This window comes from Pleurodeles waltl, chromosome 11 (genome assembly GCF_031143425.1).
Source record: "Pleurodeles waltl isolate 20211129_DDA chromosome 11, aPleWal1.hap1.20221129, whole genome shotgun sequence".
NCBI classification, from domain to species: Eukaryota; Metazoa; Chordata; class Amphibia; order Caudata; family Salamandridae; genus Pleurodeles; species Pleurodeles waltl.
In genome coordinates, this window is record NC_090450.1 from 34730663 (window position 1) to 34750173 (window position 19511).

General features: G+C 46.2%; 1 protein-coding gene across 1 annotated transcript in view; it reads left to right on the forward strand.

Annotated features, from left to right (window-relative positions):
* ABCF3 (ATP binding cassette subfamily F member 3) overlaps positions 1-19511 on the forward strand; it is a 209653-nt gene that overhangs the window by 27255 nt on the left and 162887 nt on the right. Inside the window, exons 5-6 of the mRNA XM_069212945.1 lie at positions 7686-7783; positions 8580-8702. Coding sequence (XP_069069046.1) covers positions 7686-7783; positions 8580-8702 — 221 coding nt within the window. The remainder of the gene's footprint in view (positions 1-7685; positions 7784-8579; positions 8703-19511) is intronic.

The following is a 19511-nucleotide window of genomic DNA, read 5'->3' on the forward strand; positions in this document are numbered from 1 at the left end:
AGCAGAAATTCATGAGATATCAGCAATGTAAAAAGAAAAAGTACAGGTGATCTTCTAAAGCAGTTACACTGATTTAACGACTAACCAAATAATGACATAGCGCAGACAATGCAGATAAGATCTCTTACGTCTCTTCAAAGCAACGCCGGTGACCCCAGGCTAGAGTTCACGGCAAGCGCCACGGCAGAAGGACATACAGTGTTCAGGCCGCACAGCAGTATCCACTGCCATCTGAAGTCCCTCTGTCTGTTGTTACAGCCTTTTATGACTAATATATCCTGCAATAATTTTCATGGATCCAATGGGTAGACTATGTTGTTATCCCAATGGCTGATTCTTTTTGATAATGTGGTTGTTTGTTCATGTGCAGCAGATGTTCGTCTCCTCCACTAGCCCTTTGAGCCCATGCAGTGTAGCAGACTTCTCACCAGAAGTTTCCGTCCCTATGAGTAGTGAACAGTAGGATGGCAGGATGTCATTGTCTTCTCCCGAAAATGTTATGAGCATGGGTCAACTAAGACAACACCAGTAAGATTTTTAGCTTGCTCTATAAATCCTTGGCGGTATGGATGTTACCAAAGTCTACACGTTTATGCCATTCTCAGAAAATACAGCCGGTCTTCAAATTTGCACCCATGCATCAACTGATCTAACACTTGTGTGACATTGAGATTATTGTGCAGACAAAACCCTGTACACTGCATGCTGCCATAACAGCCATGCATTTCCAGAATGTCTCCGGGGCAGACTTGAGGCGAAACGGAAGAGCTTTGTCCTGGTAGTTTTTGATGAGAACCGCAAATCTGAGGAATTTGAGTTTCTTCTGGGATATCAGTGTATGGAATTATGCATATTGAAAATCTGTGGAACATAGCCAATCCAGCAAATGAATCTGCAGGTAAATTTGATATAATGCTATCATGCTTTTTTGCTACTTTTAGTTCCAGCATGGGTTTTAATTCATTTTTTGAACCTTTTGTTGCCGAAAAATAACAGGAATAAATACCCATTCCATTCTAGGAGAGAAATAAAACCTCCGACTATGTGCTTCTGTAGAAGCATATGTGTTTCTTGTTGATGCCTTTCCAGATGTTATGTGGAAACTTCTTTGGTGGTATAGCTGGTTGAGGATGGGTGAATCTTGGACAGTAGCCCTTCTAAACAATATTCAGTACCCATGAGCCTTTTGTAATGGGCCTTCCCTCTTCCCGGTAGTTGGCCAGGCTGTCTCCTCTGGAGTGGGTAATGGAATTGAGGGGGGGGGGGTAAGACTCACTGTTTCCTCCCTGCAAGAAGTTTTCCTGCTGCAGGCAATTAGTGACATGCTTTACCTTTTGGTTGATGCATTTGTTGTTGGGAAGGCCTGTGGTGCTGCTGTTGTTGACCTTGAGGCCCAATGAGGGGGTTTGAACCATCTGTGGGTAAATCAATGATTATGTGGCCTGTAGGAGTGTTTCTGCTTTCATACAAGCCAGCTCATCGTCTGTATTACTCCTAGAGGCAAGTTGAGGAATTTGGCTTGAGGGACCCTAGTCATATCGAATGCGCAAAAGGAGATGGGAGACTGTAGGAAAATGGTTCCCTGTTGCAGTTACCCCCCCCACTTTTTGCCTGATATTGATGCTGACTTGACTAAGAAGTGTGCTGAGACCCTGCTAACCAGGCCCCAGCACCAGTGTTCTTTCACAAAAAATGTACCATTGTTTCCACAATTGGCACACCACTGGCACACAGATAAGCCCCTTGTAAAAGATACCAGTGGTACCAAAGGCCCTGTGACCAGGGAAGGTCCCTAAGGGCTGTAGCATGTGTTGTGCTACCCTAAGGGACCCCTCACCTAAGACATGCACACTGCCATTGCAGATTGTGTGTGTTGGTGGGTAGAAAAAGTCAAAGTCGACATGGCATCCCCCTCAGGATACCTTGCACACAAAATACTGCCTGTGGCATCAGTAAGTCACCCCTCTAGCAGGCCTTACAACCCTAAGGTAGGGAGCACTATCCCACAGGTGAGGGCTTAGCTGCATGAGCAATATGCCCCTACAGTGTCCAAGTCCATTCTTAGACATTGTAAGTACAGTGTGGCCATATTAAGTATATGGTCTGGGAGTTTATCAAAACGAACTCCACAGCTCCATAATGGCTACACTGAATACTGGGAAGTTTGGTATCAAACTTCTCAGAAAAATAAACCCACACTGATGCCAGCGTTGGATTTATTTAAAAAAATGCACACACAGAGCATCTTAGAGATGCCCCCTGTATTTTACCCTCTCCTTCAGTGCAAGACTAACTGGTCTTTGCTAACCTGCCACTGAGACGAGTTTCTGACCCCCCTGGGGTGAGAGCCTTTGTACTCCCTGAGGCCAGAAACAAAGCCTGCACTGGGTGGAGGTGCTGAACACCTCCCCCCTGCAGGAACTGTAACACCTAGCCGTGAGCCTCAAAGGCTCAGGCTTCGTCTTTCAATGCCCCCTGGCACTCCAACTAGTGGAGATGCCTGCCCCCCTGGACATAGCCCCCACGTTTGGCGGCAAATCTAGAGGAGATAATGAGAAAAACAAGGAGTCGTCACCCACCAGTCAGGACAGCCCCTAAGGTGTCCTGAGATGAGGTGACCCCTGCCATAAGAAATCCTCCATCTTGGTTTTGGAGGATTCCCCCAAAAGGAATAGGGATGTGCCCGCATTCCCTCAGGGAGGAGGCACAAGGAGGGTGTAGCCACCCTCAAGGACAGTAGCCATTGGCTACTGCCCCCAGAGCCAAACGGACCCCTAAATTTGGTATTTAGGAATGACCCCGAACCCAGGAAATCAGATTCCTGCAACCTACAACAAGGACTGCTGACCTGAAAGCCCCGCAGAGACGACGGACTCGACAACTGACTTGGCCTCAGCCCTACCGGTCTGTCTCCAGGCTAAAAGAACCTGCACAGAGACGCATCTGACAGGGACCAGCGACCTCTGAGGACTCAGAGGACTGCCCTGAACCCAAAGGACCAAGAAACTCCAGAGAATAGTGGCACTGTTCAAAACCTGCAACAACTTAGCAACAAAGAAACAACTTTCAAAGAACTCTCTTTCCGCCGGAAGCGTGAGACTTCACACTCTGCACCAGACTTTCCCGGCTCGAGTTCAGGAGAACCAACACTGCAGAGTGGACTCCCAGGCGACTACGACGACGTGGTCACACAGAGTCGACCCTCCTGCACTCCCGCAACGACACCTGCAGAGAGGACCCAGAAGCTCCCCTGACCACGACTGCCTGGTAACAAGGAACCCGATGCCTGGACCAAGCACTGCACCCGCAGCCCCCAGGACCGAGAGGAACCACCCACCATTGCAGGAGGGACCAGCAGGCGGCCCTCATCCTAACCCAGTTGGTGGCTTGCCCGAGAAGCCCCCCTGTGCCCTGCCCATCGCCTAAGTGACCCCTGGGTCCCTCCATTGCTTTCAATAGCAAACCCGATGCCTACTTTGCCTACTGCACCCGGCCGCCCCTGTGCCACTGAGGGTGTGTTTTGTGGGCTTGTGTAACCTCCCCTGGCCCCCCACCCCCAACCCACCTCCCCAAGTGCTCTACAAAACCCCCCTGGTCTGTTCCCCTAGAATGTAGATACTTATCTGTAAGCAGACTAGGACCGGAGCACTGCTGTTCTTCATAGGCGCCTATGTGTTTTGGGCCCTCCTTTGACCTCTGCACCTGACCGGCCCTGTGTTGCTGGTGCTGTGGCTTTGGGGATGCCTTGAACCCCCAATGGTGGGCTGCCTATGCCCAGTAGACTGACTCTAAGTGTTTTACTTACCTGAAAAACTTAACCAAACTTACCTCCCCCAGGAACTATTGATTTTTGCGGTGTCCACTTTTAAAATAGCTTACTGCCATTTTAACCTAAACTGTGTGTACTACTGTTTTTAAATCACATTTCTATACCTACTTGTGTGAAGTACCCTGCATTTTATGTATTTACTTCAAATCTTGAATCTTGTGGTTCTAAAATAAAGATATTTTTCTATATAAAAACTATTGGCCTGGAGTTAAGTCTTTGAGTTTGTGTTCCTCATTTATTGCCTGTGTGTGTACAACAAACACTACCCTCTGATAAGCCTACTGCTCAACCACACTACCACAAAATAGAGCATTAGTATTATCTAATTTTGCCACTATCAACCTCTAAGGGGAACCCCCGGACTCTGTGCACACTACCTCTCACTTTGAGATAGTATATACAGAGCCAACTTCCTACAGAGACGCTTGCAATAAATGTAACCACTGGCAATAGCTTGTTGTAGCATTCCAAGCCATCTTTCTTTTGCCCACAATGCCACCTCAGATTAGACCCAGTCGTATGCAAATATCTTGACCCAGCTCCAGTAGAAACAGTCCAGGCAAAACTGCCAAGTCCACTGTATTGAAACAGAAGTAACCCAACACCAGTGTCGCTCTACTGGGGCTCTTCAGTCTGATGTATTTTGGTCCCAGTGCACAGTGAGCAGGGGACCCTGGTCTGTAGATGTCCTTGGCCACTTAGGGTGTTACACCAAACACACAAAAGGTGATGGGAGGAATGCTTGCAGTAAGACTAACCTCTGGCAGTCGCTTGGGGGTACCATTACAAACCCTCATTCTTTTGCCCTCCATGCCACCTCAGATTAGATCTACCCGTGTGCAAATCAGTTTTGGCCCTGCTACAGGCCAGGGCCTCTCTGACACGGACCACAAGCAACCCAAGACTGATTTTGCCCTCATTGGGCTCCTCAGTGGGGTGCAGCTTTTTTCCAGTGGCATAATGAGTGAGACACCCACGCTTGGGCATTACCTTGGCCACTTACGGCGTTACAGCAACCACACCAAAGATGATGGGAGGATCCTTGTAATAAGTCCAACCTCTGGGACTCTCTCATGGTACTATTCCAACTCATTGTTTGATGTAAGGACATTAGTCATAGCCAAGAATGCCTCCTTAAGGCCAATCTATGATAGTATCCATGTGCCATCACCACAAATGAGGCAGCAGTCGCACTGATCATGTGTTTGGACACCATCATGCCCTCATTCAAAACTTCACTGAAGCCATCTCTACAGGCTCTTAACATATCGGTGGCAAATTGTTGAAAGGAGTCCCATAAAGATTGGTTATATGTGCCCAGAAGGGCAATAGCACTTGCCAGCTTCGTATTAGTGGTTGCTGTACCGCATCCCTTTTATCCGACAATCAAGTTATCTGTTTTCCTTGGCTTGTGGATCCATAAATGAGGAAACAGTTGCATGAACCTTTTTTGCTGTTAGGACGACAACAGATTCAGGCGGAGGGTCTGGTCGAAACAATGAAAGATCTGAATTAGAAGGTACATATTTATGTTGCAACCTGGATGGTGCAGCTTTAACTGATGCACGTGTAAAAAATGACCGCTGGTGAAGAGGTTTGAAAATCAGACACTGTAGCTGTAGGAGATGTCAGAAGTATGTTCATTTTCTTTGCTCCCCGGGAGAGCACCTCCTGAAACGTGTTAATATCAACTGGTGGCGAAGTCTTGGCGGAGGAGAGTCAGTCAATGGCAGTGAAAAACTCTGTGACAGAGGACGTTGTGTGGAAATAAACTTGTCCTAGATAGATGTCTACACCTAGAAGAATGTCTAGAAGAGGGAGGGTATCTAGAGCAGGCTGTAACTAGTAGCTCGTGGGCAACTGGTAGCTCTCAGCTACCTGTAAGTAGCTCTCCTGTGTCCAGTCCAGCCTACGGCACAAGAAGCTTTTACTTGAATAAATAAACGTATGCCAAAATTGAAAAGTGTGTATTCCAGACAAAAACTTGTATTTTCAGAACTGATGACCTGATGGTTGAATTTCCAAAATATATTTGAAGCAGATATTTGAGTGATAAATCATGTGGTATTGGTGAGGTTTATTACTACTTCAGTGTCGGGTGACATTTAAGCTATGGCTATTGTACTCACATAAAGGCATTCTAAATTGAGACAGGCATTTTTATTTTCTCGATCCCAGATTTGTCATGAGATCATTATCTAAGTAGAGGATATTTGGATCGCCTTGGTGCTACTGGTGGAGGTTGAGACCCCAAAGGCAGTAACATAGAGTAGGAGGCAGATGAATAGCAGGAGTTGCAGTTAGTGGTCGCTGACAACACTGGGTGATATTGATGTGAAAGCTGTGGAGGACGCTGATAAGCAGGTGCTGAAGAATCGTGAATCTATCTATTTGCGAATGGAAAAACCATTTGTGACTAGACGTCAATGAGTGTTTCCATGTTGTGGTGTGTCTCTCCGCTTAGTGTCTTCTTAAACGTTTGTACAGTCCTTAATGGCTAACGTGTTGATACTGTACCACACCTCGAGCTTTTCGACACTAAACAAGAGCGCCGCTATTTTTCAGTATGTCTTTTTGGGATCTTCCTCTCGTGGAGTCCTCAGAATGAATAGCAGAGGACTGACCTGTAGCTGTCTGTGTAGCTCCTCCTTGCTTTGCAGGCAGATCTTCTCCCTATCCTCAAGGGTATGCCTGGAAAAGGTCCTACAGTGAGGACATATGTCTGGGACGTGATTGTCAGGGAGGCAAAGTATACACAGATCATGGGGGATCTGATTGTTTTCCTCTTTTTCTGCCGCAAATAGGAAACTTTGCAAATAAAGATAGAATTTCTTTGTGAAGAAAACTAAATATTTTCTTTCCATAATAATGACCCAGCCATATGTGGGTTCCAGTGAGAACAGTCCAGTCTGAATTGCCACACAGTGTCCTCACTGAACAGGAATACAAGCACCCTATGACTAGTTTCGCCCTGATAAGGACTTGTTAGCTTAATTTCAGTGGCACAGTGTGCACGAACCCACATCTGTTGCACTTAGGGCTTCAACTGCAACAACCTCAAAGTTATGGTTATAATGCTTCAATTAATCTCAGCACCTGGCAGATGAGCTCTAATTAGGGGAAATTGGTCCTGCAAGACTGATTTGCATATGGCTGGGTCCAAACTGAGGTGGCATGGTGTGCAAAACAACTATGGATTTCGATGTGGATCTGAGAAACAACCATTAATGTCTTGTTAAGTGGGAGGGGTATGCCCAGATGTGGGTTCTGTGCGCACTTTCACTGGAACCAAGCTATACCTGGCTGGTGAGCCTTATCTAGGGTGAAACCTGTCATTGGCTGCTTGTGTTCTGGTGCAGGAAGGACCTGGACTGGCAGTTTAGGCTGGACTGTTCCCATTTGAGCAGGTTCAAGACAGATTTGCATATGCCTGGGTCCCAACTGAGGGGGGCATCGTGTGCAAAATAACTATGGATTGGAATGCAGACCAAGTAATTTCCATTGGCTGAGATTAATTTCAACATTTCCATCCATCACTTTTGTGTACTTTAAATCTCATACTGAAGCACTTACGTTTTAGTTCTTTCTGTTTCTAGCAAGCAGTCTGCCTCTAGTGCTGCAGAGGATTGTATATTGGTGTAAGAAGACCGATGTCCATCATGTCTTGGAAAATAATGTGGAGTTAAAGGTTTTTTTTTCGCCATGGGTCACTTTGTATACTGGTTAATCTACATCCCGGATTTAGCAAGCCTGTGACATGAAGTAAAATTTAATGTACTTCATTTTTTTGTTTTTTGTTTTACACCAAGGTAGATGCAGATTGTGTTTAACAGCCATTTTGTCATGCACTTTATAGAATGTCAGTTCAAAGAAACTCGAGAAAGCTGAAGCCAAGCTGAAAGCCAAGCAAGAGAGGAGGACAGAGAAGGATTCACAGAAGACAACCGGACCATTGTAAGAAGCAGTCTACTCCTCTATTAAATTGGTTTCATAGTGCCTCCTGTCATTCTCAGCACTAAGCAGTTTCTAGACTAACATCAGCAAAGCATGCTGCTAATAGTAATTTTCTGTTCTTTCAGGATGTTGTGAAGCATACAAAAAAAGTGATAGATGGAATGCTGGAATTAATCTCAGGCACTGGTTATTACTCTGGCAATATCCCAGTCCATCATTATTTTGCACCCAGTACCACCTGAGTTTGGACACAGACCTATGCAAATCAGTTTTGGCCATGCTCTAGTGGGAAGTGTCCAGCCCGAACTGCCTGGAGCAGGGTTAAGAATAATTTTCGTTTTACTAGTTCCAAACTGAGGTAGCATGATGATGCAAATTAATGATGGACTGATATGCAGTGAGAATAATAAGCAGGTGGGTGAGATTCATTAAATCATTCCATCTATCACCTTTTTGTATACATGTGTATCTGATGTCTCCTATAGCAGTTTTGCTGCCTCTAGGTGCTACAGTACACGAAGAGGCAGTTTAAACCCATAGTAAAATGCTAGAGGGAAGATGACTGCAGTGTGTTGACTAGGTATTTAACTGCTCACACACATAATGCCCTTTTTCTTGTACCCATCTCAGCATTCCAAAAATGCTTCTCAAGAGTCTAAGGATAGGCTATATGCCTGCATGTAACTTGTTGCCTTTGCTACATTGCACTCTTCTGGAAGGGATGGTGAAAGTTAATGGTGTCAAAGATGTATATTGTTTTTCCCCTGTTCGCCAACACCGTCCTTTTTATTTTCAGAATACTAGAGGAAGCTTCAGCCAGCCAAGCTGCTAGCAAAAAAGAGAACCGCTTGGAAAACTCTGGAAAAAACAAGTCTTATGATGTGCGCATTGAAAACTTTGATGTTTCTTTTGGTGAACGGTGAGTGCATCGCAGGAAAAGATCACCTATTCTGATTTTACACTTGCTAACAATTACTCATCTGATCATGATAACATGTCTTTTTTGTTCCATGAAAAAGTGCCGCATTTTGCAGTCTGATTACACCAGCCTGTGGCGTAGCAGTAAGTTTTCCAGACTTCCAGAAAACATGCTGTTCACAGTAGTGTGCTGGTCAGAGTGGGAACTTGCAAGCCCTTGTTGGAAGCATAATTGGCGTTTTGCCGGTTAATTGAGTACTAGTAATTTGTATAGCTATAATGAAGAAAGGGGTCGTTTTTGTTGTTTGACCATGGTTGATTTATTTTTGCAGGAATGTGGCATTTGTGTAATGGGGTCTGCTGTCCTGGAGTAACAGAATATTTTACCACTGAAGGGCTAACGTGGACTTTCCTAGTGGATAAGGGTTTTTTGTAGACATAGGACCTTGTGGTGGTTATGGGATTTTGTGTGGAGGTGGGCTGCACTATTATAGAGGTGTTGTTACCTCATTTGGTCATGAGGTGCTAATAGGGTTACCATGGTACTTTATGACATCCTAAACCAATTATTTCACAGTATCTACTAAATTACCTGTTGATACACAGGTTTATTCAGTGCCTTCTCCTCCACTCACAGTTCATGGATTAAGATTATATAAAGCTAGCTTTCTTCTTGTATCCTTCGCAGACATCCATTAATTGCATACATCCATTCACATAAATCATCACCGCATTTATAACGACACAGAGATTTTGGGAGGGGGGGTTTTGGGAGGCGGGATGTTTGTGTGTGTGTGTGTGTATGTATGTATGTATATATATGTTCGATGGCATGTGTAGCTGCAGATACACATGCTGTGCATTATCCTGCCATCTAGTGTTGGGCTCGGAGTGTTACAAGTTGTTTTTCTTCGAAGAAGTCTTTTCGAGTCACGCGACCAAGGGATTCCTCCCTTTCAGCTCCATTGCGCATGGGCGACGACTCCATCTTAGATTGTTTTCTTTCCCCCATCGGGTTCGGACGTGTTCCTCTACGCTCCGTGTTTCGGTTCGGAAAAGATAGTTATCCATTGGAAAATTCGATGGTATTGTTTGCGCTCGGTACCGGGTTAGTGTTAGCACATCGACACAGAAGAAACAAAAGTTCCGGCAGCCCTTCGGGGTTTCCACGCCTCGGCGGGGCCTGGTCGGCCCGACCGCGTCCATCTTCAACGCTCATGGACCGGACCCCCTTCCGCTTCTGCCCCAACTGCCACGCTAAGTATCCTTATACAGACCAGCACTTGGTCTGTAATCTGTGTTTGTCCCCTGAACACAACAAGGATACTTGCGAGGCCTGTCGGGCATTTCGATCCAAGACGACCCTGCGGGATCGAAGAGCTCGAAGACTCCAGATGTCGTTGACACTGGCCGGACACACCAACGTCGAAGAAGAGGAGCCATTTGCCATTAGAGATTCGGACTCGGACGAGTCCGAGAGTGAGCAGCCGAAGACGCAGCAAACAGTGAGTAAACCAGCCCCGGCAAAAAGTCACAAAAAAAATCATGAAGGCCCAAGGGACGCCACAGCCAATAGGCCATGGCTTTACCTGAAAACACGGTGACCAAACATCAGCACCGAAAAAGGCCCCCCCAGCAGCCGAAGACATCCGACTCCGGTCGAGATACCGGCTCCGAACAGACACGGCACTGAGAGATCAGCACACCGAAAATCAAAAAGATTTCCTCGGAGCCGAAAAAGACTCTCTCAAAAATTTCGGTACCGAAACATTAGTCCTCGGAGCCGAAACAAAGCTCCTATACAGAGGAACAAGGCCTTTCCACACAATTACAAGGCCACAGATTTGAACAAGAGCTGGGCATGGGAGAGCCTGACCACACACAAAGAAGGCTCCATATCCAAAAGGACACGGGAAAATTAGAACTCTTCCTCCAATCAAAATGAAAGGGAAGCTCGCATTCCAAGAGGTGGAAAGGCAGCCAAAGGCAAAAGTGGCAAAAGAGAAAACTCCACCACAATTTTCGCCACAACAATCACCATTACATTCGCAACATCTGTCCCCGGTAGCAACACCCCCAATGATGCAGTCACCAACGCACACAGGGATGAGTCAAGATGACCCGGATGCATAGGATTTGTATGACGCACCTGTTTCTGACAATAGTCCCGAATGCTACCCAGCAAGACCTTCACCACCTGAAGACAATACTGCTTACATGCAAGTGGTTTCCAGGGCAGCTGCATTTCATAATGTTGCATTGCATGCAGAGCCCATAGAAGATGACTTCTTGTTCAACACCCTGTCATCTACGCACAGCCAATACCAAAGCTTGCCAATGCTGCCAGGCATGTTAAAACACGCTAAACAGGTGTTTCAAGACCCAGTCAAAGGCAGAGCCATCACGCCTAGGGTGGAGAAGAAATATAAACCTCCCCCTACTGACCCTGTGTACATCACACAACAGTTAACTCCAGATTCAGTGGTAGTAGGAGCAGCCCGAAAACGGGCGAACTCACAAACTTCTGGAGACGCACCACCACCCGACAAAGAAAGTCGGAAATTCGATGCAGCAGGCAAAGGGTGGCAGTACAAGCAGCCAATCAGTGGCGAATTGCCAATTCTCAGGCTCTTCTAGCAAGATACGACAGGGCACATTGGGATGAAATGCAACATCTCATTCAACATCTTCCCAAAGAGTTCCAAAAACGTGCCCAACAGGTTGTCGAGGAAGTCCAAAGTATCTCCAACAACCAAATAAGGTCGGCCATGGACTCAGCAGACACAGCGGCCAGGACAGCCGGTGCATGGCTACGAACCTCCGGATTTAAGCCCGAAATTCAGCAAGCAGGGCTAAATATGCCATTCAATGAACAACTACTATTTGGGCCGGAGGTGGATACAGCGATAGACAAACTGAAGAAAGTCACAGACATAGCCAAAGCCATGGGCGCGCTCTACTCCCCACAGAGCAGAGGCACTTTTAGGAAGCCACACTTTAGAGGGGGGTTTCGGGCCCAGACCACAGAGCCTTCCACCTCACAAGTCAGACCCACATATCAGGGCCAATATCAGAGAGGAGGTTTTCGAGGACAATATAGGGGTGGACAGTTCCCTAACACAAGAGGGAAATTCCAGAGCCCAAAAACCCCACAAACTAAACTGTGACTTCAACGTCACAAACCCCCACCACACAACACCAGTGGGGGGGAGATTTGCAGATAATTACCACAACTGGGAACACATAACTACGGACGCATGGGTCCTAGACATTATCCGACATGGTTATTGCATAGAATTCCTACACTTGCCACCAGATGTGCCTCCAAGAGCACACAAAATGTCCAAACAACACTTGGATCTGTTACAGCTAGAAGTCCAAGCATTGTTACAAAAAGAAGCAATAGAACTAGTACCAACCATCAAAAAGGAACAGGTGTTTACTCCCTGTATTTCCTAATCCCAAAAAAAGGACAAAACACTGAGACCCATATTAGACCTCAGAACGCTAAATCTTTACATCAAATCAGATCACTTTCACATGGTGACACTTCAAGACGTAATTCCCTTGCTCAAACAGGACTACATGTCAACATTAGATCTCAAGGATGCTTATTTCCACACACCCATACATCCTTCCCACAGGAAATACTTGAGGTTTGTAATCCAAGGCGTGCATTACCAATTCAAAGTGTTACCGTTCGGCATAACAACAGCCCCAAGAGTATTCACAAAATGCCTTGCAGTAGTAGCTGCTCACATCAGGAGGCAGCACATGCATGTATTTCCTTACCTAGACGATTGGTTGATAAAAACCAGCACTCAGCAACTGTCTTCTACACACAAAATACGTCATAGAAACCCTTCACAAACGAGGGTTCTCTATAAACTACCAAAAGTCACATCTACAACCGTGTCAAATACAACAATATTTAGAAGCAACAATCAACACGCAAAAAGGGATTGCCACTCCAAGTCCACAAAGGGTACAAGCCTTCCAAAATGTAATACTAAACATGCACCCAAACTAACACTATCAAGTAAGGTTTGTAATGAAACTCCTAGGCATGATGTCTTCATGCGTAGCCATTGTCCCAAACGCAAGACTACACATGCGTCCATTACAACAATGTCTAGCAACACAATGGACACAAGCACAGGGTCAACTTCAAGATCTAGTGTTGATAGACCGCCAAACACACTCCTCGCTTCAATGGTGGAATCATATAAATTTAAACCAAGGGCGGCCATTCCAAGACCCAGTGCCTCAATACGTGATCACAACAGATGCTTCCATGATAGGGTGGGGAGCACACCTCAACCAGCACAGTATACAGGGACAATGGGACGCTCAACAGAGGCAACTGCATATAAATCATCTAGAGCTCTTAGCAGTGTTTCTAGTATTCAAAGCATTTCAACCGCTAATAGCCCACAAACACATTCTTGTCAAAACGGACAACATGACAACAATGTATTACCTAAACAAACAGGGAGGGACACACTCATCACAACTGTGTCTCTTAGCACAAAAGATTTGGCATTGGGCGATTCACAATTACATTCGCCTAATAGCACAGTACATCCCAGGGATTCAAAATCAGTTAGCCGACAATCTCAGTCGAGATTACCAACAAACACACGAATGGGAAATTCATCCCCAGATACTATAAACTTACTTTCAACACTGGGGAATACCAGAAATAGACCTATTCGCAACAAAAGAAAACGCAAAATGCCAAAACTTTGCGTCAAGGTATCCACACCCTCAGTCCAAGGGCAATGCGTTATGGATGAGCTGGTCAGGGATATTTGCCTACGCTTTTCCCCCTCTCCCACTCCTTCCTTATCTTGTAAACAAACTGAGTCAAAACAGACTCAAACTAATACTGATAGCACCAACCTGGGCTCGCCAACCATGGTACACAACACTACTAGACCGGTCAGTAGTACCTCATATCAAACTACCAAACAGATCAGATCTGTTAACTCAACACAAGCAACAGATCAGACACCTGAATCCAGCATCGCTCAATCTAGCAATCTGGCTCCTGAGGTCTTAGAGTTTGGACATCTAGACCTTACACAAGAATGTATGGAGGTCATTAAGCAAGCTAGAAGACCTACAACAAGACATTGTTACGCAAACAAATGGAAAAGATTTATTATTGCCATCATAATCAAATCCAACCACTACACGCTTCTGCAAAGAACATAGTAAGCTATTTATTACATTTACAAAAAGCAAACCTAGCCTTTTCTTCTATCAAAATACATCTCACAGCAATATCTGCCTATCTGCAGATTACACATTCAACATCACTCTTTAGAATCCCAGTCATCAAAGCATTTATGGAGGGTCTAAAGAGAATCATACCCCCAAGAAGACCACCAGTTCCCTCGTGGAACCTCTATATTGTATTGACACGACTCATGGGTCCACCATTTGAACCCATGCACTCTTGTGAAATGTAATACTTAACCTGGAAAGTAGCCTTCCTAATAGCTATCACATCTCTTAGAAGGGTAAGTGAAATTCAAGCATTCACTATACAAGAACCCTTTATACAAATACATAAACATAAAGTGGTTCTCCGGACAAATCCAAAGTTCTTACCAAAAGTTATATCACTGTTCCACCTAAACCAAACAGTGGAACTCCCAGTCTTTTTTCCACAACCAGACTCAGTAGCCGAAAGAGCCTTACATACGCTAGACATCAAAAGAGCATTAATGTATTACATTGATAGAACAAAACAATTTCACAAGACAAAACAATTGTTTGTAGCCTTTCAAAAACCTCATGCAGGAAACCCAATATTCAAACAAGGCATTGCCAGATGGATAGTGAAATGTATTCAGACCTGCTATATTAAAGCAAAAAGAGATCTGCCTATTACGCCAAAGGCGCACTCCACTAGGAAGAAAGGCGACACAATGGCCTTTATAGGAAATATACCTATGACAGAAATCTGTAAGGCAGCCACATGGTCTACACCTCATACATTAAAAAAACATTACTGTGTAGATGTGTTAACGACACAACAAGCCACGGTAGGACAGGCTGTATTACGAACAATATTTCAGACAACTTCAACTCCTACAGGCTAAGCCACCGCTTTTGGGGAGATAACTGCTTACTAGTCTATGCACAGCATGTGTATCTGCAGCTACACATGCCATCGAACTGAAAATGTCACTTACCCAGTGTACATCTGTTCGTGGCATGAGACGCTGCAGATTCACATGCGCCGTCCAGCCTCCCCGGCAGTCTGTAGCCATTATAAGTTGTTAAACTTATACATTTGTAAATTTGTAAATATATATATTTTTTTAATACACATTATGTAAATACATACTCACTCCATTGCATGGGCACTTTTACTATATACACAACTCCTACCTCACCCTCTGCGGGGAAAACAATCTAAGATGGAGTCGACGCCCATGTGCAATGGAGCAGAAAGGGAGGAGTCCCTCGGTCTAGTGACTCGAAAAGACTTCTTCGAAGAAAAACAACTTGTAACACTCCGAGCCCAACATTAGATGGCAGGATAATGCACAGCATGTGAATCTGCAGCGTCTCATGCCACGAACAGATGTACACTGGGTAAGTGACATTTTCCATATATTGACATTTTCACGTATAATAAAGAGAGCGCACCATACAATCATGACATACAACAGTAGATTTGTCGGCGGCAGGAGTCTATATCTTGCACATCTCACCGGTAATAAAGATAGAGTCTCTATGTCCAGAATTTTATTCACTTTTGCCCTGTCACCCACATCTCTAATATCTTGGTTATCTCCCGAGCCCACCATCCAGCATTCCCAAATTATCCATCTCCCAAGGCCTACTCGGTCACGGTCCTGCTGTATGCCCCGTACCTCTGCCCATCCTTTACATATTATATAGTGTTTCCTGGCACATCCTTGCTCCTTATATATGGGTCTTTCCAACCCCATGTAAAAATCCATGCCCTTAACCCAACTGTAGGAAGTTGGCTCTGTATGTGCTATTTCAAAGTAAGGAATAGCATGCACAGAGTCCAAGGGTTCCCCTTAGAGGTAAGATAGTGGCAAAAAGAGATAATACTAATGCTCTATTTTGTGGTAGTGTGGTCGAGCAATAGGCTTATCAAAGGAGTAGTGTTAAGCATTTGTTGTACATACACACAGGCAATAAATGAGGAACACACACTCAGAGACAAATCCAGCCAATAGGTTTTGTTATAGAAAAATATCTTTTCTTAGTTTATTTTAAGAACCACAGGTTCAAATTCTACATGTAATATCTCATTTGGTAGGTATTGCAGGTAAGTACTTTAGGAACTTTGAATCATTACATTAGCATTTATACTTTTTACATAAAACACAAATAGCTGTTTTAAAAGTGGACACTTAGTGCAATTTTCACAGTTCCTGGGGGAGGTAAAGTATTGTTATTTTTAACAGGTAAGTAAGTCACTTACAGGTCTCAGTTTTTGGTCCAAGGTAGCCCACCGTTGGGGGTTCAGAGCATCCCCAAAGTCACCACACCAGCAGCTCAGGGCCGGTCAGGTGCAGAGGTCAAAGAGGTGCCCAAAACACATAGGCTTCAATGGAGAGAAGGGGGTGCCCCGGTTCCAGTCTGCCAGCAGGTAAGTACCCGCGTCTTCGGAGGGCAGACCAGGGGGGTTTTGTAGGGCACCGGGGGGGACACGAGTCAGCACAAAAAGTACACCCTCAGCAGCGCGGGGGCGGCCGGGTGCAGTGTGTAAACACGCGTCGGGTTTCCAATAGTTTCCTATGGGAGACCAAGGGGTCTTGTAAAGAAATGGCTCCCTGTTGCAGTTACCCCCCACTTTTTGCCTGATACTGATGCTGACTTGACTGAGAAGTGTGCTGGGACCCTGCTAACCAGGCCCCAGCACCAGTGTTCTTTCACCTAAAATGTACCATTGTTTCCACAATTGGCACAACCCTGGCACCCAGGTAAGTCCCTTGTAACTGGTACCCCTGGTACCAAGGGCCCTGATGCCAGGGAAGGTCTCTAAGGGCTGCAGCATGTCTTATGCCACCCTAGAGACCCCTCACTCAGCACAGACACACTGCTTGCCAGCTTGTGTGTGCTGGTGGGGAGAAAAAGACTAAGTCGACATGGCACTCCCCTCAGGGTGCCATGCCAACTTCCCACTGCCTGTGGCATAGGTAAGTCACCCCTCTAGTAGGCCTTACAGCCCTAAGGCAGGGTGCACTATACCACAGGTGAGGGCATATGTGCATGAGCACTATGCCCCTACAGTGTCTAAGCAAAACCTTAGACATTGTAAGTGCAGGGTAGCCATAAGAGTATATGGGCTGGGAGTCTGTCAAAAACGAACTCCACAGCTCCATAATGGCTACACTGAATACTGGGAAGTTTAGTATCAAACTTCTCAGAATAATAAACCCACACTGATGATGCCAGTGTTGGATTTATAAAAAAATGCACACAGAGGGCATCTTAGAGATACCCCCTGTATTTTACCCAATTGTTCAGTGCAGGACTGACTGGTCTGTGCCAGCCTGCTGCTGAGAGATGAGTTTCTGACCCCATGCGGTGAGAGCATTTGTGCTCTCTGAGGACAGAAACAAAGCCTGCTCTGGGTGGAGGTGCTTCACACCTCCCCCCTGCAGGAACTGTAACACCTAGCAGTGAGCTTCAAAGGCTCAAGCTTCGTGTTACAATGCCCCAGGGCACTCCAGCTACTGGAGATGCCCGCCTCATGGAGCCAGCCCCCACTTTTGGCGGCAAGTCCAGGAGAGATAATGAGAAAAACAAGGAGTCGTCACTGGCCAGTCAGGACAGCCCCTAAGGTGTCCTGAGCTGAGGTGACTCTGACTTTTAGAAATCCTCCATCTTGTAGAAGGAGGATTCCCCCAATAGGGATAGGAATGTGACCCCCTCCCCTTGGGAGGAGGCACAAAGAGGGTGTACCCACCTTCAGGGCTAGTAGCCATTGGCTACTAACCCCCCAGACCTAAACACGCCCTTAAATTTAGTATTTAAGGGCTCCCCTGAACCTACGAATTTAGATTCCTGAAACTACAAGAAGAAGAGGACTGCTGAGCTGAAAAACCCCTGCAGAGGAAGAACAGAAGACACCAACTGCTTTGGCCCCAGACTTACCGGCCTGTCTCCTGCCTCCCAAAAGAAACCTGCTCCAGCGAAGCTTTCCAAGGGACCAGCGACCTCTGAATCCCCTGAGGACTGCCCTGCTTCGAGAAAGACAAGAAACTCCCGAGGACAACGGCCCTGCTCCAAAAGAACTGCAACTTTGTTACAGAGGAGCAGATTTAAAGACCCCTGCAAATCCCCGCAAGAAGCGTGAGACTTGCAACACTGCACCCGGCGTCCCCGACTCAACTGGTGGAGAACCAACACCTCAGGGAGGACCCTCCGGCGACTCCAAGACTGTGAGTAACCAAAGTTGTCCCCCCTGAGCCCCCACAGTGACGCCTTGTAGGAAGTTGGCTCTGTATGTGCTATTTCAAAGTAAGGAATAGCATGCACAGAGTCCAAGGGTTCCCCTTAGAGGTAAAATAGTGGTAAAAATAGATAATACTAATGCTCTATTTTGTGGTAGTGTGGTCGAGCAATAGGCTTATCCAAGGAGTAGTGTTAAGCATTTGTTGTACATACACATAGACAATAAATGAGGTACACACACTCAGAGACAAATCCAGCCAATAGGTTTTGTTATAGAAAAATATCTTTTCTTAGTTTATTTTAAGAACCACAGGTTCAAATTCTACATGTAATATCTCATTCGAAAGGTATTGCAGGTAAGTACTTTAGGAACTTCAAATCATCAAAATTGCATGTATACTTTTCAAGTTATTGGCAAATAGCTGTTTTAAAAGTGGACACTTAGTGCAATTTTCACAGTTCCTAGGGGAGGTAAGTATTTGTTAGGTTAACCAGGTAAGTAAGGCACTTACAGGGCTTAGTTCTTGGTCCAAGGTAGCCCACCGTTGGGGGTTCAGAGCAACCCCAAAGTCACCACACCAGCAGCTCAGGGCCGGTCAGGTGCAGAGTTCAAAGTGGTGCCCAAAACACATAGGCTAGAATGGAGAGAAGGGGGTGCCCCGGTTCCGGTCTGCTTGCAGGTAAGTACCCGCGTCTTCGGAGGGCAGACCAGGGGGGTTTTGTAGGGCACCGGGGGGGACACAAGCCCACACAGAAATTTCACCCTCAGCAGTGCGGGGGCGGCCGGGTGCAGTGTAGAAACAAGCGTCGGGTTTGTAATGGAAGTCAATGGGAGATCTAGGGATCTCTTCAGCGCTGCAGGCAGGCAAGGGGGGGGTTCCTCGGGGAAACCTCCACTTGGGCAAGGGAGAGGGACTCCTGGGGGTCACTCCTCCAGTGAAAGTCCGGTCCTTCAGGTCCTGGGGGCTGCGGGTGCAGGGTCTCTCCCAGGCGTCGGGACTTTAGGTTCAAAGAGTCGCGGTCAGGGGAAGCCTCGGGATTCCCTCTGCAGGCGGCGCTGTGGGGGCTCAGGGGGGACAGGTTTTGGTACTCACAGTATCAGAGTAGTCCTGGGGTCCCTCCTGAGGTGTTGGATCGCCACCAGCCGAGTCGGGGTCGCCGGGTGCAGTGTTGCAAGTCTCACGCCTCTTGCGGGGAGCTTGCAGGGTTCTTTAAAGTTGCTGGAAACAAAGTTGCAGCTTTTCTTGGAGCAGGTCCGCTGTCCTCGGGAGTTTCTTGTCTTTTCGAAGTAGGGGCAGTCCTCAGAGGATGTCGAGGTCGCTGGTCCCTTCGGAAGGCGTCGCTGGAGCAGGATCTT